A 22,333-nucleotide genomic window follows, 5' to 3' on the forward strand; every position below is an offset into this window, starting at 1 on the left:
GTGATCTGGTGGTCCCATTTGTATGTGGTGCTTTTGAGTATTAATTTGAGATAGCAAATCTTTGTAATGTTTCCTTTAAGCTTATAATTCATATTGTAACTAAGCAGAAAAAAATGGTGCTATATATCAGAAAAAAAATGATGACACCCAGGTCATCATTAAGAATGGGGTGATGGATTTATGTTATCTATTTGAATAACATTGGTTCAACTGTTATGTTGAATTCTTAGTAGAACATTAGAAGAAAATAGCTGCTATTGTTCTTTTTTCAAGTAGGAAGGTGTCTTCAGCTGAAGATACTTACTACTTTTCCTGACACAGAAGAACAATATTTGGAGGGTGCAATAGTATCGATATAAGTGATTAGATATTAGGTGGAAGTTTTTACAGAAAGAGTGGTGAGGTGCTGGAACAGGCTGCCCAGAGTAGTAGTGGATGCCCTGTCCCTGGAAGTGTTCAAGGCCAAGTTGGATGGGGCCCTGGGCAACCTTGTGTAGATCCAAGCCTGAGGTTGGTGGCCCTGCCTGTGGCAGGGGGGTTGGAGCTCAATGATCCTTGGGGGTCCCTTCCAACCCATGCCATTCTATGATATTATTACCAACCCCTGGAGGAGTGCAAGTGTAAGATACTTTGCATATCCTCTGTTATTGCTGTTTGAGATTATTGGTTCAGTTACTTTACTTTCCTACCATTTGTGCGATAAGATTGGATATTAGGAAAAACTTCCTCACAGAGAAGGTTAAGCATTGGAACAGGCTGCCTGGGAAGTGGTGGAGTCTCCATCCCTGGAAGTATGTAAAAGACAGTTCGATGTGGTGCTGAGGGACATGGTTTAGTGGTGGTTGATGGGTTGGGGTGATGGGTGGACTTGATGATCTAAAAGGTCCCTTCCAGCCATGACTATTATGTGATTCTATAACACATCTATCTCTCAACAGGCTTGAGCGCTAAATTAATTTTAAATCTAAGGATACTTCCTAGTTTTAGATAGCAGGTTTTTTTTCTAATGCTATGAGTCTAACTAGACCTAACCAGCTAGAAAATAATTCCACTTTGGGAATTAGTTCGCTTTGGCTGTTGTGATGCAAGCTGCTGTTTGAGCTCTGTTTTCTAAAGAGTAGGCTTAAAGAGCCAGGAGAGGATTTTGGGGTCTTTTTCTGCGGGGCTAAGTATGGAATTTTCTGTCATTCTCAAATTCTGTGCTTTGGTAAAACCTGTAGCCTTTCAGTTATCATTGTGTCTAAATTTATCTTGGGCGGAAGAGTGGAAGGGCACCCAGGATCAATACAGAGGCTATCTGTTTAATAAGCATCCTGTTTTATGCCCTGTCGCTAGAGGTAATGTAAATCTTAAGCAGTTCCTTTAGACCAGTTTCTAGCTCAGTCTGTGCCAGTGGCTTTATGAAAAATAGGTGTAGGACATCTGATTGCTTGTGTTTGTGTAGATTCTCATTTTTTTGTTACTCTTACGAGTTAGGTATTTAATGATGTTGTGGAAGAGTTCTTGAAAAATTCGAAAGCAAAAATTATATTGGAAAAATAGTGACTTAACTGTAAAAGCAGGCTATAAGTATTACTTTTGTCTAAGCAGTGTTTTCCAATTATTTTTTTCTTTATCAAATGTGTATTTATTTTCATAATAGTTTCTCTATGCTGATGCTTTTTTTGCTAAAGTAAACTTTGACAGCTGTTGTAGCTTAATTTAAGCATAGGAAGAAGGTTGTTTAATTGTGTGGAAGTTCTTGTGGGTTTTATTGATAGAGAAAATGTGGGGTTTCCATTGCATATGTGACCAACTTAGCGTTTGAAGCTATTTTGGGTCTGCCAGGAAGCTGTACAACTCATCTTTTTTGAGTCAGCTATTTGTTTTCCAGTGGGGAGTAGAACAGGGCGCCTGTTAGTTCTTGTAGGCATTGGGACTCTGACAGTTCTCAGAACTGAGTTAAAAATCTGAAAGTTCTTAAGCAAAGACTGTAAGTGAAAGGTCTTCACTAAGTATATGGGCTGCTTTCTTATTTTAACTTGGGCAGACCTTGTTTGTGTTTCAAAATCTCCGATGATGCTTTCTGACTAGAACTTTTTTTGTACATCAGAAACGATGTTAGTGGTGGTAGTAGAAGTACAAATAACTTGCGTTATTTTTACTTAACAGCATGCTTTTAAAAGATGCTCTTTCATTTGTTTGTCCAATTGGTTTCTCTTACCTGTTCCAGCAGAGCTTGAGAAGTACATACTACTACTACTACTACTACTACTTTGCAACTCACTGTATCATTTTCCTAGTGAAAAGAGCAAACTCATTTTATATGTAATTAAATTCTAGATGAATTTACTGTCAGAAAAATTCTGTCAAGACTGACGTGCCATAGTGGCTAAATCAAAGCTTGAACACTATAGTGTCTTGTATGTTCACAACTGTGTTTATATCCCTTTGGTGTGTTTTGAAATGCAGAACTAATTTCTGGTCAGGTCAGGGGAACTTCTTGAAAAATCTTAAATATAGATCTTGTTGGCTTACTAAAAGTATATTTTCGCTTTTCGGTGGTATGATTTAACCAAGTCTTTAATAGCTGTGTTCCTGCTCAAGGAACAGATTAATTAATGCTGTTTACTTCAGTTTCTAGAATAGAAAGAAAGGTAAAATTTGATAGGAAATCTTGTAGTTCAGGAAAAAGGGATGTTTACAGTGGAAAACAGTCAGAGAACTGAAGTCGTGGGAGTTTCACAGTGTTAATATTTTATTTAAAATACCTTGTTAGTGTTACGGGTTTTTTTAGGAATGGATTTTTCGGTTTCTTAGCTGAATGCTTTAAAGGCAAAATGCTCAGGAATAATCTGTGCAGACATAGTTGCTATGGTTTAGTGTGTCCCAAATTTCAGTGATACGTCCCTTTATTTGTAAGTCTCAGCCGAAGGAGGATGAAGTCTCAAATGTTCTCCCGTTGAAGTCCTCCCTTGAAATACTTTGTGGTCACGGATGATGTTTCTGAGTAGAACAGTATCAGTGAATCTCTTTTGTCTCTGTGCAGCCACAGAAGTTGTGTATGTAATTCTCTCAATTTCTAAAATACGCTTCTCTGTTGTACTTCATGGCTTGGGGAATTTTAAGGAGCAAATATAGATTTAACCTCCTTTTTTGGCCTTTTTTTCATTGGAAACGTGAAATGGAACTGGAAGAAAAGATTTTAAATATACCTTTGCTTGCAGTGTTTTACAGTCAGATATTGAAGATACATGCATAGGGTGAACTACAAATCAAGCACTAGGAGTCTCGCAGTAGTAACAGCTATGTATGTGCCAGTGTGCTTTTTTACTTGTGTCTAGTTAACTTCTACATAGCTACTTGTGGTACAGCCAAAGGTAACCACTTACTCTGACTGAAGTTGAACCTTCTTGACAATGTTCAATGGAAAATAGAAGCTTTACATTGGAAACAGGATGAGCTCTGAATTACAATAGCACAGGAAGGAGGAGAGAATTAAATACTTGTCAGTTTTGCTTGAAGGTGGGCAATGATGCATAATGGCTCTGAAGACTCTGGGAATCTTGTCTTGTTTGCAGTTGTGAAGGAGGTCACCATAGAGACTTATTTTTAAAATGTTGTACGTTGTATCAGGTGATGTAAGGATTTCTATCTTAATAGGAAAATATTTTTTTATTTCAGGAAACAACTTTTTTGTGGTTTTGTTCTTTTCCTATTGATCTCTCTTCGTCTGTTGGTCATGTGCTTTGTTTGTTTTAATATCATGTTGACTGTTTATCTCTTCCTTCTTCTCTTTGCAGTGGTAATAGTTTTCAGTCTTAGGGCTGAAGTGGTCTTTTTTTAACTAGGCTATTTATTAACAGTTTCTTACCGAAGTTTTTAGAAAAAAAAATCTGTCTTATCAAAAATTTGCCATTTCTGAAGCAGCTAACTTTTAAATAATTTGCTTCCTCCAGCAATTGATAGTTCCTCTACTACAAGCAGTGCCTCCCCTGTTCTGAACAATTATGATGCCCTGGAAGGAGGTGGCTATCCAGGTAAGCAGTTTATTGCATGTTAGTTTTAAACTGTTTATTTAAAGACTTGAATGTTTACTGTCTATGATTTTTTCCTATTTCTGCTATTATTTATTGTTAATTAACAAGTAGGTGAAAGGAAATGCCTATAGAAAGAGTGAAGGAAATCATCAGAGAACATAACATACCTTACTTGTTTAACCACTTTTCACAGTTTTAACACTGAAGTTGGAGTAACTATTTAATAAAACTTAACCCATAACATAAATCATACTTTTTGTTGTAGTATTGAGGGTAGTGCTGAAAATATGCTCTGTGTGAAAGCAGGTATCTTTCTCTAGGCTGTACTGAGTGCCTGATTGCATTGGCATTAGTAGCTGATAATAGTTCATTTTTGAGACACAAACAATATCAGTTTGCAGACATGCTTGGATAAGGTTATTTTCTTCTATTTTTATTCCTTAAAATCAATTGAAACTGGCTACTATTTTGCCTCTTTGTATCCCTCAAACTATCACGAGTGTCAGGTTTGTTCTAAATGAACCTACTAAGCTGGGTGCTTCAGCCTTGAAATATGTAGATTTCTCATTGTTGCAAGTGGAAAAGATGCTGTTCAATGTGGGTATGTTAGCCAAGATTTTAAATTATGATTGGATTAATTTGGAGAGCTTCTACCACTGGCTCGTTTGCATTGCTCTGGTCTCCAAGAACATCACAGTAGCTTGGCTTAATTCGGGTCCTTGTGTAAAGTGGAATCACTGTCAAGTAAAAAGGTGCTATCACTGTCTGTGTAGGGTCTAGCTCATCCACTAAGAGTAGCAGATGTATGACTGCAAGAATTCCAATTTCTCAGCTAATAACTAAACATTCTGTTTCTTTGGAAGGCTTAGTCTAACACTAACTTGTTCTTAGTGTTTTCCTTAGACTGATATGATCAACTTTTAAATTTATTGAATCTGTTGATTTGTGGGGTTTTTTTCTCTCTCCTTTTTTATCCTGACCTGGCCTGCTCATGCTAAACAGTTTCTTGGTAGTTTTGTTCTTGAGTGGTTGATTTCTTTGACTGCCACCTTTCCTTGTGAATGTTATCAAGCTTACATTCTTCTGAAACCTGTGTAAAGTGGTTCTAAGGGGTGTTTATTTCTTTTTTAATTGAGTGGAAATACTTAAGTTGCTGCTTTTGTTGTTTTGTAAAACTGCGTTTTGTTAGTGCAAGTCTGTAGGCATCTTTCTGTGTGTACCCCCTTTATCAGCATAGTTACAATAATCTTTCTTGCTAATTTATTTGGTCAGTGGAGATAAATGACTGGATGGATAATGCAAAAACTTTTAAAAGTGTTGTTAAGCATTTAGGAGTTTACATTTAAATGAATAAAGAAATATTAAGTATTTTCAATGCTTGTGGAATTTCTTTTGCCCTTCTAGAGACACGTTCTCTGACCAGCAGCCCAGTTCCTACTCCATCAGTCCCTCAAACATCAAAAACTTCTAAGCCCTTTGGTTATGGATATCCAACACTGCAGCCTGGCTACCAGAATGCAGCACCACCTACTCCTGTGCAGCCCAGTAATCCAGGACACCATCCTGGGTTTCAGCACTATCCACAGGTTTGTATTTGTAATTCCTAAGTTACTTTGCAAAGTAACTTCATGGGGAAGGTCTTTTCTGCATCATACATTTCTTCTTTTATGTATTTCAATATTTTTATAATTCCTGAGCCAATAAATGTTAAGTGTAGTATTGATGTCACAGCTCTGAATGCTAACTTATTATTAGAAAGCTTATGAATTAAAATTTTCAGTGTATTTCCAAGTAGTTATGCTTAAGAACTTCACCAGTTGTTCGCAGTGTACCAAAGCTTAAAAATGTGGGTTGCAAATAGCTGTACTTTATTGATGAGAAACCATAACAAAGCACTTAATCAGCCCCTAGATTTGAATAGAGCACTAAATATGGGCTATGGTCTCTCACATTAAATCACCTGATGAGTAAGGCATGGCATATAGTCCAGATGGAATAGCTCTTTAGAGCCTGGACTTTGGGTGTGGTGGAGCAGGCTACCTGCATCTGCTTTTTCCAGGAAAGGAGAGTACCAGAAACCCAGGAAGTTGTATACAATCACCTGACTCCTGTTGTATCACCCAAGAGCAGTGAAATCTGAAGAGGTAGACACTGAGGCAAAATACTGCTTTGCAGTGCCTCAGCATTTGTGAATGTGTGAAGGGGTATAGGAAGCAAAATCTACTGACTTACAAACCTTGCTCTCTGAAGTAAGGCTCAGCTGGCAAATGTAGTGAGGCTGCTGTTGTAGGTGGTAAGAAGTCCTTACTGATGCAAGTGTAGTATCATAAGTTAGGATGCAATATCCAGAAATGCTTTCATTGTTGTGGAGGTAATATAAAATGGGACCTGGAGGAAATCTTTTTTCCTGAAGTGGAAAGACTTTGCTTCATTGTCCACACAATGCAAGATGAGGTTAGACTTTTTTTGGTTGTTCACGGTAAAAGGCAAAACCCAACAGCAAGTGAATTTCCAGTTGGACATACAAGGAGAAAATTCTTGAGAATAGGGATGGGGAAACACTAGGAGTGATTGTGCTGTGAAATCTTCAATTCTTAAATATTTTCAAAACTCAGCAAGAGAAGGCTGAGCAACCTTATCTAACTTTGAAGTTAGCCTTGCTTGAACAGGGTGTTGGACTGCCAGACCTCAAGAGATGCTTTCCAACCTAACCTTTTATCTTCCTTTCTGCTGTTTTAGTTTGGTTTAATTCAAAAATAAATACATAAAAGCCAGTTTTCATAACTAGGAAAAGTTATACTGTAACATCTTTGAAGGGGAAGAAATTACTAGCATTTCTAGGAACTTGTTTTCTTCGCCTGGAAAGTTTGAAGGAATATGTTACTTCAGTGGTGATTTATGTTGTGAACTTGTATTATGCCTAATGATACATACTTGGAAGGTATGTCATATTTGTCATAATGTTTTTAAATGTCTACCATACAACTCTTTGTTTGAATTCGTTACTAACTGTTGCTATATCTTTTTAATATATCTAGAAAAATCAGGATTACAAGAAGATCTAAGACTGTTATTTAGACATGACTGTGTTTACCCATTTGCAATGCTCTTGCTTTTCTCTTTTTTTTTTTTTTAGCAATATCCAGGTGTGAACCAGCTGTCCTCTTCCTTTGGAGGGTTAAGTCTACAGCATTCACAGCAGCCAGAAAGCTTGAGACCAGTAAACCTTACACAAGATAGAAATATTTTGCCTGTGTCTTCAGTTCCAGCACCTGTGCCTAACTTGAATTCTGATCTTAGGAAGTTAAACTGCAGTCCAGAGTAAGTGTATTGTATCTAGAACAGCACCTTATGTTTTTCAGTGACTAATAATTATTTAGTGTCAAAAAAGAGTCTAAACTGACTCCTGACTTTAAATCTTTGCAATGAGCGGTTATAACCCCGTTCACTTAATAGGCTTATCCTTTACACAAATACTGAAACAGTCCTACCATCAGAATATTTTACATGTAGTGAGAGCATAGCTCACTTATTAAAACATTAAGAAACCTGCTTAATCTTCACCACATTTTATCCATCTAAAAAAAAAACTCTTAGTAAGTATCTCTATGTTATGCAGTACATTTCATATAATATTTTTTGTATATTACATAGGATTTTTCCAGAGAGTTATGGTAAACATGCCTAAATACTGTGCATAAACTGAGTATATTTTACTGTGCTAATCCTGCAACCATGATGCATTCTTTCACCTCTAATTAACATGAAGTAGTGTTTTCTACTATCCCAAGTCAAGTGCAGGTAGATACAGTGGAAATTGCTCTTCCCCAAAGATCTTAATTCTCATTCCAAAAGAGATTTTGTTTGTTGCCACAGACTAACTGGTTACTGCCCTGGTGGCAATGTGTGTTCCTGCTAGAAAACAGAAATCAGAGGACTGGGGGTAGGGGGGTGTGCCTCAATCAATCTTGGGCATGGAATACTTTGGACAGCCTGAGAGTTTGCATAAGGGTTTTTTTAGTAGCCTCTATTGAGCCTTATGTCCGTCCTCCACTTTTTATACACAGAAGAGGTTTTAAATCAGTATTTTAAATCCTTTTGTTTTCTTAGATAAGCGTTAAATTTCTGAGAACTAGTAAATGCTGTATTGCTTCCTTACTTCCTTCACACAAAATCTTTTCTAATGAACAAAAAGCACAGTATTGAGCATTGGACCTAAAGCAGTTTATCTCTTTTATTGCAAGTTTTGGTATACTTGCATTGCTGAACTACTAAATTGCAGAGCAAGGGGAGTATTATTTTCGGTTGCTTGTTTACTTAGGAGGGTTTTTTAACCTCTTTGCTTCAATTTTGTTTATCAGATCAGCTTTGCAAAACATAGTGTTTCTTAAACTTCAAAATTCTTTAAAATCAATGTTAGCACAATGGTTTTTTGCATGGGAAGTGACATTTTGAAAAGATGTTGTGTTTTTATTTCCTTTCAGCTCATTTCGATGTACACTGACAAATATTCCACAGACACAGGCTTTGTTAAACAAAGCTAAGCTTCCTCTGGGTTTGTTGCTACATCCCTTCAGGGACCTAACGGTAAACTAGCTAATTTTTTTTTTAGAGTGTGTATGTATGTGTGTGTATATATATAAAAATATGCATTTGCACAATTTTTGTTCAAACAAAATAAACTGAACTTTATTCCTAAATTTAACAGGGGTAGCAAAGAATTATTTTGTACTTGAAAATGCTACTTTGATGAAATTCATAAGGGAAAAGCTTTGGGCAAGTCCTTTCAGTGCTATCTTTCCCCACACACACACTGTTGGAAATCTTTGCTTAACTGTGGTGCTCTGAACTACTACTCTGTGTGTTTGGCACTCAACCGTCAGATAAGTCTTGAAAAACTATTTACAGTGCCCTGTTGAAAACAGTTGCTAGTGTTGAGTGTATTACTGACATGGTACATGCTATCAGTAGAAGGCAAGCACAATGTAAGAATGGAGCTCTGTTCATAATTAACTGTTAAGCAACTCCTCACCTGATTTATTTCTATTTTTATGAAAAGGTGAATAACTATCTGATAAGATTTTTTTCGTAGAACCTGTTTGGGTGACTAAATGCAATGGCAAATTTTACACAAAACTTGGCCTGTCCTTCATAATACTTCTTACCATAGCAGCTCTATTATTTTAGCTGTGTAATTTTATTTTAAAACTTACTACATCTATGAGTTGAAGTTGGATTAAGACAACCATAAAGTATTGTCTTTTCTGTTTTAAAGGGGAGGATATTTTTAATAGGCATCATTATTACTCTGAAAATGAGCTAAAAAGATGATAGAATATCTGGTCACATGATGCTTATATATGCAGTACTTCAGAATAATGTTTTCCATAAAACGTATTGTGTACCTTCATTACAGCTTTCCATTGTTTTTTTTTAGCAATTACCAGTAATAACATCAAGCACAATAGTGAGGTGCAGATCCTGCAGGACGTATATCAACCCTTTCGTTTCTTTCATTGATCAAAGGAGGTGGAAGTGCAATCTGTGCTATAGGGTTAATGATGGTGAGTTTTAGTCACAGGAGACACATACATTTATAGAATCTCTTTCATGTATTTGCATTATATCAGTCCACAGGATACCTGAGATTAAAATGTAGATTAAAATGCCAGTGTTCTTAAGGGATTTTTTATGTCTGTGGATCTTAAGTACTGTGCGTTTTCTAAAGCAAAAAGTTGTTTTGCAATTTTCTGGGAGACTAAGAAAATGTAATCTTATTATCCTGAGTACATGTATAATGAAATCAAATTACTTCATAGACTGCTGTTGCAATATGCAAGTGGAAACATGATGACAGCTAACACTGTCTGAAATACAGGTCAGAGGTTATGAGAAACAATATAGATTAAAGCTTCTTGTCAAATGCTTTATTTGCATAGGTGGTTTTTGCGGTGGGTGAAATACTGCTGATTAGAATAAACTGTCGTTTTTTTTCCCAGTATTTAATGTTGCTGGGGTGCTTGAATGTTCCTTTGGTTTATGTATCCTTGATGTGAATTCTTTTCTGTTGTTACTGGTGATTGAAATACATCTGCATTAATTTGCTCATAGTTGTTGTCTTTTTTTAATTAGTTGACAAATATATATGGATTTTATGTGGAAAAATGTTTTTTGTTATAGTTCCTGAAGAATTTATGTATAATCCACTGACTCGATCTTATGGAGAGCCTCACAAGCGGCCTGAGGTCCAAAATTCTACAGTGGAATTCATTGCCTCCTCAGACTATATGGTAAAAGAAGTTTTCATGGGTGCTTGAACAATTGCATGTTCATGTAAATGTGTTGGAAATTAATGTTGCATATTGTTCCAATGGGATGTGTTGATTTTCCTGAGAAGATCCTCTTCATGCTAAAGAGCAGTTAAATTCAAAGTAAATATGGTGTTTTTTTGGCCAGTGTGGATGTTTGGAAGCTTGTCGAATAAAGGCAATTGCAAAGTGTGTAATCAGTGTAGTTTAACATGGTGTAGTGTGATGTAATGTGGGTTTGGCTTTATCCCTCATTTTGAAGAGGTTTTGAAAGGCAAGAAATGGAATGATGAGAGAATTAAATTGGGTTCAAATTTGTAATTAGTAATTAGAACAGAAACGATTTTAACTTGGACTCAACCTGTAATTGCTGTGGTAGTAGTCTTGTCTCAAAAGATAAACTAGGCTTGGGAAAAGACCCTGTTTGTAATGACCTTATTAACAACTGCAAAAATAGTTTTCTTGTGTTTGAATTGAAACACTGTGGCCAAGATACTTGGCAATGAATAAATGTGGCTTGTTTTATGGTTGGGAAAAGGATGTAGGTAGAATATTTTAACCCCATTTAATGGATTGCCTTGTCCACATACTGAAAGAACAGTGATGCTTTAAAGAGTGAATTCCAAATTTGTTATCCAAGAGTCATGTTTGAGTTGATGACTGGAAGGAGAGACTTAAATACTGACTTTCTGTTTCTTGCTTCTTTCAAATGGGAATTATTAGCCACTGGGAATTGTGGCTAAGTCTGTCCTCATGACTCAGTAAAAATCAGCTTCATTGTGTAATATATACCTTGCATTTTTCTAAGTATTCCCTTTTCCCACCTCCCTTTCTAATGACTAATCATTTTTAACATTTCTTTAAATATGATTTTTGAACAGATTTTTATTTTCTTACTTTGTAGCTTCGTCCTCCTCAGCCTGCGGTATATTTATTTGTTTTAGATGTGTCTCATAATGCAGTGGAGGCTGGATATTTGACAATAGTCTGCCAGTCGTTGCTGGAAAACCTAGACAAGTAAGAATATAAATAACCGTTTCGAATTAGCTGATGTTATGAGCAATACTAACCTAGAGTTTTGCAGGAAACTTGCAGCTAGTGTTTAAAAGACAGAAGTTCTCTTACCTAAGAAATGCAACTTTCATGTCTAAAACACAAAAACCCAACCAAGAAAAAACAAACCACCAACCAAGCAAAAAACCCCACAAAACAACAAAAAACCCTAGCTCTTGAAGCATTTGCATGAGAGCTTATCTCCCCTGTGTGTGATTAAACATGGATCTGCAAATAATGTACTTATTTATCTACTCTAACTGTAGTTAAATTTAACTGTAAATTTACAGCATTTAACTGTAACTTCTAACAATGTGTTGACTGTACAAACACCTATAAAATGTGCTCTTCCCCCTGCCAAGGCAAACAAAAGTAACTAAATTGCAATGATTACATTGGCTGGTTCCTGTGCTGAAATGGCTGAGGTGCTGCATATTGGATAGGTGTAACCACCTGTGTGAGACTGCCTTGGTGAATTGTGTTGTCAGTTTGGGTTTTTTACATCAGTTACCTGCGTCTGCCTGTGCCAATTCCGTCCTCGTTTTTTGCACTCAAACAACATGTATGGGATTGGTGGCGTTGCTTTTTGAAGGAGGGTTGATGAACTTGCACAATGTTCATGTCTTTTAATTCGTACCTGGTGGAGGTCTCGCTCTGAAAATATTCTCCAAGTTTTTCTTAGGTAACATAGGTTTAATTTCTGATAAAGAACCTAATATGTACAATAGAATTCCTCTACTTACTATTACTGGCTAAGTCTTTCCTTATCAAGATCTTTACAGGTGTTTTATCAACAGCTTCTCAGAAGCATGCAAAATTATTTTAGGGAAATAAATAACCACGCAGAGTCTAAAGGACAATTGGTACATCCAGTTAACTTGTATACCCAGATGGTAAAAACAATATCTGCCTCTACTGCTTTTGTTTACCATCATGGTTTTTAGCACTTGCTGATGTTTTATATTTTATTTGAGAAATCCCGTTTTGTTTTTCTATTTTAAATGCAATACGTAGGAATATGATCCACAGGAGAAATAAGTATGGTGCATTGTAGAGACTTGGATTTTGGTTTAGAGCTGTAAGTGCTTACTAACTACCTTAGCAAGTGAGGTTTTTGAATGATGAGAGATCAGGCTGCAGCCGTCTCTTGGAAGTGACCTCCTTTCATGTGTCAGTCTAACATTTAAATGAACTTACTACATTCTGTCTTAGAACAAAGCATCAGGATATTAGTGAGTGCTTATTTGCAACAGTCTTGTTAACTGTATCATTATAAAAGCTTTTCAGAAAATACTGAAGAAATATTTCTTGGTATTCAAGTTTCAGATCTCCTTTCTTCTGTTCTGCATTCACCCCTTTATATCTGAGCTGAGTTTCTGCTAACATCAGTAGGAGCTAAGTGTATGTATATGCCATGTGTCTTGAGAGAGGAATTTAGGGCTTAATAGTTTATTTTTTTAATGCTTCAGGCTGCCTGGAGACTCGAGAACAAGAATAGGGTTCATAACGTTTGACAGCACTGTTCAGTTTTACAACTTACAAGAAGGATTATCTCAGCCTCAGATGCTCATTGTCTCAGATATTGATGGTAAGTAAAAAGAAAATGGAAACCACTTTTTTAAAATATATTCCCCATGTCCTCAGTAATACTGACCTAATACCAGAATATTTGAGAGACTCTGATCTATCTTCTGCGAAAAATAAGGTGCTCAAAAATGTAAACACCACCCATCTGTAATTAGTGTGAAAAGTTAAATATTAATTCTGTTTTGAATAAACCAAACTTTGTATAGACTATTATTCTCTCTAATATATATATATCAGAAAAATAGACGGTATTTCATGGTACACAAAGCATTGGGCAGTGAAATGTTTTGTTCTACTTTAATGTTTGGGTGTTTTCTTAGTAAAATGCTTTGTTTCTCTTTTCCCTGCAGACATCTTCCTACCAACCCCAGACAGTTTACTCGTAAATCTCCATGAAAGCAAAGAGGTATGATTGCTCAAGCTGTATCATCAAATTTAGAGTTTAGTATTCAGAGTAGAAATTCCTTTTAAACTTTATATTTTCACTGCATGTAATTCCAATGCTACTTTGCTTGCATCATGGTTTTTTAAAATTATTACTTTGTTTTCCTTAGTGTATTGAAACTAAGCAGAAATTAAGCAGAAATTTGTGATACTGATTATTCTACTTCAGTCATGGCAATACAGCTTTCTAGACATAGCAGAAAGTCTCAAGCTTGCGAAATCTTATAGAACACCTTTCCATCTGGTCTGCAGCTGATCAAAGATTTATTGAATGCGTTGCCAAATATGTTCACCAATACAAGAGAAACGCACAGCGCACTGGGCCCTGCTCTTCAGGCTGCATTTAAACTGATGTCTCCAACGGGTGGTCGGATATCTGTGTTTCAAACTCAGTTGCCATCTTTGGGAGCAGGGCTTTTGCATTCCCGAGAAGATCCTAATCAAAGGTCAAGCACAAAGGTACCAACACTTCTTTCGTATTTGTCTCATGAGTCTGTGGACTGGCCGTGTCTTCCTGACTTGCATAGTTCTGCAGATCAACTCTTGAGTTTTGTTTATAGCAATTCCCTAAATTTTAATTATTCAATGTCTGCACAATTAATTTCCCTAGTCTGTACATGGATGTGTGGTATTACTAGGCTCAAAGTGCATGAGCTGTCTTTTGGGCCTTTGGTTCATAGCTTTTCTTGGCGAGCAAAAGAATCTCTGAATATGTCACTAGATTAATATCAACCTGGGTTCTGAACCGAAGTGTGGATATACTAAACTGTAGACATAAAACATGTTTTCTTATTATTTTTATGGTCTTGTAACACTTACCAGATGCTGTAAATTATATAGTTGAAAGAACACTTCTTTGTATGAGAACATAAACTTCCTTGAAAGTAGTAAATACAAACTGGTAAATACAAACTAAAAGAATGAAGTATAAGGAAAATAACTTGCACAGGTGCATATAAAGTGTTAGTTAAAAGTTAAAGGAAAGTTCCTTATGATACTTTGCGGCTGAACAGTATGGTTTTTGTTCCATGAAGTCTAAAGAAAGTACAATCATTGTCTTAACTCTTTCCTGTACAATTTATTCACCAAAGGTGGTCCAGCATCTTGGTCCAGCAACGGATTTTTATAAGAAGTTGGCACTGGACTGCTCGGGCCAGCAGACTGCTGTGGATTTATTTCTCTTAAGTTCACAATATTCTGATCTAGCGTCTCTTGGTAAGGAGTACCTAATGTATGTATTCACTCTTTCCACGCTGCTGGCTGACTTCAGAAGCATGAGCTACTTCAGGAATTCTTAAATCATGTAGATCTTTTTGTGCTTCTGTAGATGAAGCAAAGGAATTGACGCTGAGGTTGATAGCAATAAAGAATGGTAGCATTGGATTGGTGGTATCAGACAATTTATTCTGAGATTTCAGTTTTAAACAAGATTAGTCTCTGCCCATGCTCCATTTGGCCTCCATACCATTAAATATTTCTGCATGTGTTCCTGTCTTAGCTGCCAAAGGGAGCATGTTTTTTTGAACTAAGTGTATGATTGACAGTTGTGTATTGGGGTGACTCATCACTGTCTTCAGTGGACTGAGTCTGGGTCAGTTCTTGTTGTTTGAGATGTAGATTGCATCAGGAAAAAGATAAACGTGGATGTGACTTGCAGAAGGTTATGCACAATTTTTGTTTCCTGACGTCCCGTTAAGAGGTAAAACTGTAACCATCTCTTCCTCTTTCACAGCTTGCATTTCCAAGTATTCTGCTGGATGCATCTATTACTATCCATCTTTCCACTGTAGCCATAATCCTGCTCAGGCTGAAAAGCTGCAAAAAGACCTTAAAAGATACCTTACAAGAAAGATTGGATTTGAAGCAGTTATGCGTATAAGATGTACAAAAGGTATGTTTTAAATACTGATGCATATGGAAAAGTTGATGTAAGCATGTCAACTATTGCTTTGCGAGTGCTTAGTCTTTAGCAACATTAGCTTTCAGGTTACTTCTATTTCACTGAACAAGAAGATAGTTGTTGTCTTTTGCACAAGTTACATTAGTTTTTGCCTTTTGGTTATCTAGGTGTTACTTCAGAAGGCACTGCCTAACTTGAGGTAAATGGATGTGTGTAGTGTAAGGGCATCTTTCAGCTTGGAGCTTTCAGAAGTGAACTTTACAGGATCATGCTGAAATGTCTAGTGACTCACATAATTTGTTCTATGTGGTAGTTAAAGTATTTTTACTGTTTTCTTAAACATAGCTTGAGGGCTGTGTGTTTTAATTATTCCTAGGAGATTTTTCGTGCTGTTTTAACTTTTATTCTGAATTACTTTATCCGCTTCTAGGTCTTTCAATACACACTTTTCATGGGAACTTTTTTGTACGATCTACTGATTTACTGTCCCTTGCCAATGTCAATCCTGATGCTGGATTTGCAGTACAAATGTCCATTGAGGAAAGTCTAACTGACACATCTTTGGTTTGTTTTCAAACTGCTCTTTTGTATACTTCCAGCAAAGGTAAATTAATTCAAATTACTTGGCCACTGGGGTTTTTGTTTCTTCTTCGAACATAATGTTTGTGTAGTTCTGCAGTCTTTTGTTGTTCTCTATAGCCAGAAAGATACATGTCAAAGCTAGTGAGCCTACTTGGCAGTTAATCACATAATGTAAATATCTGTAAACTCTGTTTTGATGGGAAAATGTAATTTATCTCCACCTTACATAGAGTTGATTCAGCAGGTTTCCTTTACTTGCAAGGCGTGCTGTTGTTAGAAGCAGTAACACATGCGGCAGGCACTAAAATGAGACCTGGAGTGACTTGCTAGTGCATTGGGTGGGCAGAAAGGATAGCAGCTACTTTCTGTTGTGGAAGATGCCACAAAATTTCATGATGGAAATCAACGTACTTCATTTCTAGGATCAAAACACTTATCGTGGACGTTAGAAGTTGTTTTGTCTTACGAACTTGTGCTGATTCGTAAGTTGAATGCTTTGGAGTGTTGCAGAATTCACACAGGTTGAGGGACAGAAGCAGAATGCAGTGTTGCAGCAGTTTCCTTAGTGGAGCTTTCACAAAACAAGCGCACCGTAGATGAGAGGAGATATGCTGTAATGACTGAATTTGTGTACCTCTACCAAGACATCTTGTATGATGGTTTCTGTTATTTTTATTAGGTGAACGTCGAATTCGAGTGCACACGCTTTGCTTGCCTGTAGTAAGTTCACTGGCTGATGTATACGCAGGAGCGGATGTACAAGCAGTTGTATGCCTCTTGGCAAACATGGGTGAGCACAGAAGATACAAGTATCATTTTGTGTGTTCTTAATTTGCTGGCCATTTAAATGAAGTGGCGAATGAAGGCTGGATATTGTAGAAAAAGGCTGGAGTGGAGCATGCTGAAACCTGAGGATACAAAAGATGACAAAATCAAAGTTATACCAAAACTATTAAGTTAAATACTCCTTAGGCTGAATACTTAGTTGACATCAGCCTTTTAAAAGGAGCCTTCCTTCCTACATTGTTCTCTAGAGTTTGTTAAAGGGCAAAGAGTCAATTTGGATTGAACACTGGGATAAAATCTTTTTTTTTTTTTTTTTGTATCATCATGGTTGTCATTTCAGACTTCAGCATTCTAGGATTACTTTGGAAATAGTGGTTCAGTTTAGTGAGTTGTTGGGAGGCTAAAAAAGAGAATTGGACATAGTGTATCTGAGAGATAGTAGTTTTCAGTGTTTCTGTCCTGTTGTTGCTGGGTTGAGATTTCTTATCCTTTACCTCTGGTCAGAAGTAGCTGTTTCATAGACTCATCTCTGCCATTGAACATGTATGGCTCTGTGCAGTATTTTAGTATATGCTCTGTTTTATATTAATATGTCAAATAATAGAAACAGAAGAAAACAATTTAACTTCTAGATCTTGTTTTAAATGTCTGCATATAAATGGACTGTATTCAGTCCAGCAGGTGGCTTCCTCTGACCAAAGGATTTGAACCCTTTCTCAGCAGAGAAAGATGAAGCTTCGTTTACACTAATCATAATTATGCCTCTGAAATCATGGAAGACATTTCTTGTGAAAGAAGGAAAAGGGAAAAAAAAAAACCCCACAAAAATATTTGATGCAAACTTTATCTTGGAAGTGCAACAGCAGAGTTTGATCAATAGCTAAGTAAATTGTGTAGGGTTTAAAACAGGATTCATGTTTAGTCTTGTCTATATACGACAGCTTTAAACAATTAAAGTTCTCTAAAAGTAGGAAGTAGGGAGCGGGGATCAGCCACATCATATTTCTTATAAGCATCACGCAAGTGAGTCCCTGTGTGGGCTTATTTACTCCTAAAAAAAGTTAGGACCACAGGTGTGTTGTAAGGTGTTTTGTTTTTGTGGTGTGTTTTTTAAATATCACCTTAAAGCTCAATCTTTTCAAAATTCAGGGAAGTGAATAGGGCCAACTACAATAACTTCTTGTATCCTGTTAACCCAACAGCTGTGGATCGCTCAGTTTCATCTAGTCTTTCGGATGCAAGAGATGCCTTAGTTAATGCTGTGATAGACTCCTTGTCAGCATACATGTCAACTGCCTCAAATCTGCAGCAGTCCATGCTGATGGCCCCAAATTCCCTCAAGCTTTTTCCACTGTATATTTTGGCCCTTCTCAAACAGGTATGTGTAATCTAATTGATTAATGTTTGATATTTGACTCATTGAGAAATTCTTCAGCTTTAGGTTAAGCAATGTCTGCTCTTCTCTAAATGTAAGAAAACTGAACTATCCTCTCTATGTGAAAGTCCTGTAAACTTAAAAGATTACTATGTTAGCCTACTTTAAATTATTAGTGACTGAATGGTTTATTCATTAATTGATTCTGATTTTTTTTTATATTTTGCCTTGTTTTGTTTTACAATGAAAATAAGACCTAATACATTATGACAATTAGCATTTCTCAGATTTTGGCAGCTAACTGGTGCTGCGCATGAAGTTTGCTGGAAGCTGCTTATTAGTACTTCAGGTTTATTTTATGAAGAAAAAAGTCAATTATTCAGTGCATACTCTTTTTACTTAAAAGAATCAAGAAGTAAAATGAGTTTCCATAGAGATACAATGACATCGGTTACAGAAACAGGTGATAGAGTTCAAAGTTCACGTAGAAGTAGTTACCACTACTTGATTTTTCTTTAATATCATTGTATTGCCAAATTTCTTATTTAAAAAAGAGAACTTAATGCAGAGTTTTTTTATCAATAAATCTCATAGCGTAGAGGTTTTCATGTCTGGCTCATCTACTCAGGAGAAGAAAACAAAGGAATTTGGGTAAGAAGTAAGTTTGGTAGGAAATCTAATCATAAGAACTTATTTTCTTTAGTGATTACTTCTGTTCCTCATATACTAATTAGGACTTCTCTGGTATTTACATAAGTAATGCAGTTAAAGGTGGGGAAAAAACAGACTGTTTTATTAAGAGGATCTGTGTAACAGAGTGGCTGAGAAAATAAGTTTAGCTTTTTCTAATCATCATCTTCATTAACAACAATAAAGAAGCTTGGGATACAGAGAAACCCAGAGTTCATCTTATCCACATAAGTGTCTTTTTTGAACTCTGTATGTTATAGATGTTATATAAAATACAGGATTTGAGTAACTACACTGTTGTCTTACAGAAAGCGTTTAGAACCGGCATGAGTACACGCTTGGATGATCGCGTATATGCGATGTGCCAGATGAAGAGCCAGCCTCTTGTTCATTTGATGAAAATGATACATCCCAACTTGTACAGAATAGACAGGTTGATTGATGAGGTAATGCATGAAGCTTGTTTTATAACTGTTCTTAGTTTCAGTTGTTAAGCCTAATGCAGTGCTGCAATCACATAGTTAGTTATTGCTGTAACATAAACTGAGCTTTTTCCATAAATTATTAAAAAATCAAGGAAAAACTTCAGGTTTGGTTGCAAATACAGTAGTATGTTGTGAGCAGAACTGTGGTTTTACTTCACCTTTCAGTGACCACTGTAATTCCATGTTTTTATAATATACAAAAAAACCAGAATATTGTATGTGTTGGAAACACCTCTAGTGGGGTTTTGTGTTTTAGAACTGTCTGGGGGGAATGGGTGAGGTAGATTTGGTGGATGATTCTAGGTTTTGTATACAGAAAGCAGTTGCCTGCAATAACAAAATTCCAGTGGTTTTTCAGACTGACCTGGGTGAAACAGAATTGTACTTCTAGCTGATCACTCATGATCAGAGTGAGGAAGAACTTGATGTACAAAATCAGGTTCAGAGGTAGTGTGCAAAACTGATGCATTTTTTAACAGTAAGAAGTAAGATGGAATTTTGTTTAAGGTTGAAGTTAGTTGTAATTATGAAAACAAGTTATTTTCCAAGCAAGTTTTCATGAACTTATTAGTCATTAGCTTTGGAAAAGTATATGTAGGAGTTAGTGCCATACAAAATTACATGGTAACTTGAGTAATTTCCCTGGCAGTTCGTATTGTTCAGCACAAACCTGTGAGCTATTTATAGTTTCAATGTTGCTTTTAAAGTACTTCATAGACTGTCTAAACTCAGTGTTCTTCACTGGAATTGATTAGCTAATATTTTTTATACTACCCACCCTCAGTGTTTGAGAATCCAATTTCTTCAGCTAGCCTTGGGTATTTTCGTGGAACATAATGTTGAAACTATATTCAGTGTGCAAGTGCTGTAAAAAAAAAAACAGGAATGTCTTTGGGAAATAAAATTTTATTAGGAAAGGATTTCAGATCAGTTATTCCTAGTAGAATAATACCAAAAATAAGGCTTATTTGACCTAATGAAATCGACAAAACACATTTAAGATCATGTAACACTGTTACATGACAGAGGCTGTTCTTAAACTTGTTTATTTAGAAAAAAATCAGTTATGTCTATTACAGAAATTATTTTTTTTCTGAACACCTGATTCCTGTGAACATTAAGTAAAGCCTGAAGTTTAGTAGCTTGGCTTTCAACATTGTGTATAAATCTGGAAAAGTTTTTAATGTATTACATTATTGTCTGGAATAGTGGGGTTTTTAATGTTCTCTTACCATGCGGATATGTGCTTAGCCTCTAGAGTGTGTTTTCCCTACATTATTTGAGAATGCTTCACAGGTTTTAATATATTCAGCCTATTTTTATATTGGAGAGAGAAGCAGCTTTAATCTGAAAAGTCTGGGGGTTGGGTTTTTGTATTGTGTTCGGGTTTATTGCTAGGGAGGAAGGCCAGGTTAATTTCAAATAATGTCTGAAAGCCAAATTATATCAGTCATAGTGCTCTTCAGGCAAACCTGTGTATCACTTCAAGCAGAATGTTAAATCAGGGAACTTTGTTACTTGAATGTGGTAAAATAGGGAACCCTTGCAGGAAGTAGAATCCTGGTTTTCTGTTTTTGCAGCATTTCTAGTGAAGTTAAATGCGATTTAAAAAATCTATGGAAGTTGTTTGAGTAAATTTCAGTGTAAACACCAGAATCGTGTTTAAGTTAGGTGTCTGTATTGTGTATGACATGTTACATACCCAACTTCAAGTGAACTTACATTATTTGTTTATAGGTAACAAAGTAGCCTTTAGGCTAAGTAATGTTCTAGAATTGTTTAATGTAGATAATGATTTTAGGATTAACATTGCATTTTGTTACATGAGAATCCTCAAACTTTTGCTGGACATTAACCGTTTTTTCCTGTTTTACCAGGTTAAGATTTAAAATACAGGATTTATTTATGTTCTAATGTTACTGAATATTGGGGTTTTGTTACAGAGCACAATACATGTAAATGACAGAGTTGTTCCTCAGCCACCTCTTCAGAAGCTGTCTGCAGAGAAATTGACACGGGAAGGAGCTTTTCTTATGGATTGTGGTTCGGTAAGTTATTGATTTCACATGTTCTTTTTTTCTCTTAAAAAAAAAAAATAAAATAAGCCAATGCTTACCAAAACCAGTCAATTCCCAACAGTGAGTGAAGTGAATAAGCACTGCAGGTAACCTGGCAGTAATTTCTGTGTTCCAGTGACAGGCTTTCATACTTTGATCAGAGCAGTATCTTTCAAGTTGTATGTTAAGGCTTCAGAGGTTTGGGGTTGTGGGGGTTTTTTCATGCTAGCCCAACCAGAATATACCAGGAGTTCACATCAAGTTTGTTTGGTTGTTGCTGTGGGTTTTTTGGAGAAAATGGATTTAAATTTTCCAAAATTTCTCTTAATGATTATTAAATTGTATGAACTGCAGTCTGTCTAAGAAAGCACTCCTCGCTGATGCGGGGACTTTCTCAGTCACACACAAATATAAGCGGATTTATGATTTGTGGCTTGTGTAACAAGAGTTGCAAGAGTGAGAATTTTGAGTGAACAAAATCTGTAGATATATTTGAAGGTATTCATAGAGATGACTCTAAAACACAGTTAATTGGATGAACAATTATACTACTCTAGCAGCAGTCCAGAAAGTGCATTAAACCTTGTATGAGGTCAAGGGCTGAGTTTGAGTGTCAAACTAGTGAGTGTCAAACTAGCTTCTGTCTCCAGATGTCTGAAATAACTACTACAATGTATTCTGATAACCGATGCTTTAATATGACTTTAGACTGGAAAATCAGTGTGCAGTAACTGATGCAGTAGTGTGACTTCATAAAATTTTAGGTTTTTCATTTTAGGTGGTAACGTGGGAAGTTATTGCATTAACTGTTTCAATGCACATGTTGAATTTGCTGATGATGGAAAACTGGGAGGAGTGACTGATAAACCATAAGGCTGTGCTGCCATTCAGTGAATATAGACAGGCTGGAGAATTGGGTAGAGGGGAACCTAATGAAAGGGCAAGTGTTAAAGTCCTGCACTGAGGGAGGAGTAACCCCAGGCACCAGTAAAACAGAGTAGAGGTTGATCTCCTGGGAAGTAGCTCTGTAGAGAGAGACCTAGGAGT

At 36.3% G+C, this 22,333-nt stretch overlaps 1 protein-coding gene across 1 annotated transcript in view; it reads left to right on the plus strand.

Annotated features, from left to right (window-relative positions):
- SEC24B (SEC24 homolog B, COPII coat complex component) overlaps positions 1–22,333 on the plus strand; it is a gene marked incomplete at its 5' end in the record, with an annotated part of 47,109 nt that overhangs the window by 19,553 nt on the left and 5,223 nt on the right. The window contains 17 exons of the mRNA XM_084263672.1: positions 3,939–4,019; positions 5,424–5,605; positions 7,156–7,340; positions 8,504–8,606; positions 9,457–9,583; positions 10,200–10,309; positions 11,232–11,344; positions 12,850–12,968; positions 13,318–13,373; positions 13,664–13,870; positions 14,503–14,626; positions 15,144–15,302; positions 15,742–15,915; positions 16,573–16,683; positions 17,882–18,057; positions 19,053–19,190; positions 21,173–21,277. Coding sequence (XP_084119798.1) covers positions 3,939–4,019; positions 5,424–5,605; positions 7,156–7,340; positions 8,504–8,606; positions 9,457–9,583; positions 10,200–10,309; positions 11,232–11,344; positions 12,850–12,968; positions 13,318–13,373; positions 13,664–13,870; positions 14,503–14,626; positions 15,144–15,302; positions 15,742–15,915; positions 16,573–16,683; positions 17,882–18,057; positions 19,053–19,190; positions 21,173–21,277 — 2,270 coding nt within the window. The remainder of the gene's footprint in view (positions 1–3,938; positions 4,020–5,423; positions 5,606–7,155; positions 7,341–8,503; positions 8,607–9,456; positions 9,584–10,199; positions 10,310–11,231; positions 11,345–12,849; positions 12,969–13,317; positions 13,374–13,663; positions 13,871–14,502; positions 14,627–15,143; positions 15,303–15,741; positions 15,916–16,572; positions 16,684–17,881; positions 18,058–19,052; positions 19,191–21,172; positions 21,278–22,333) is intronic.

This window comes from Gallinula chloropus (assembly GCF_964237585.1).
Source record: "Gallinula chloropus genome assembly, chromosome: 4".
In the NCBI taxonomy this organism is placed as follows: Eukaryota; Metazoa; Chordata; class Aves; order Gruiformes; family Rallidae; genus Gallinula; species Gallinula chloropus.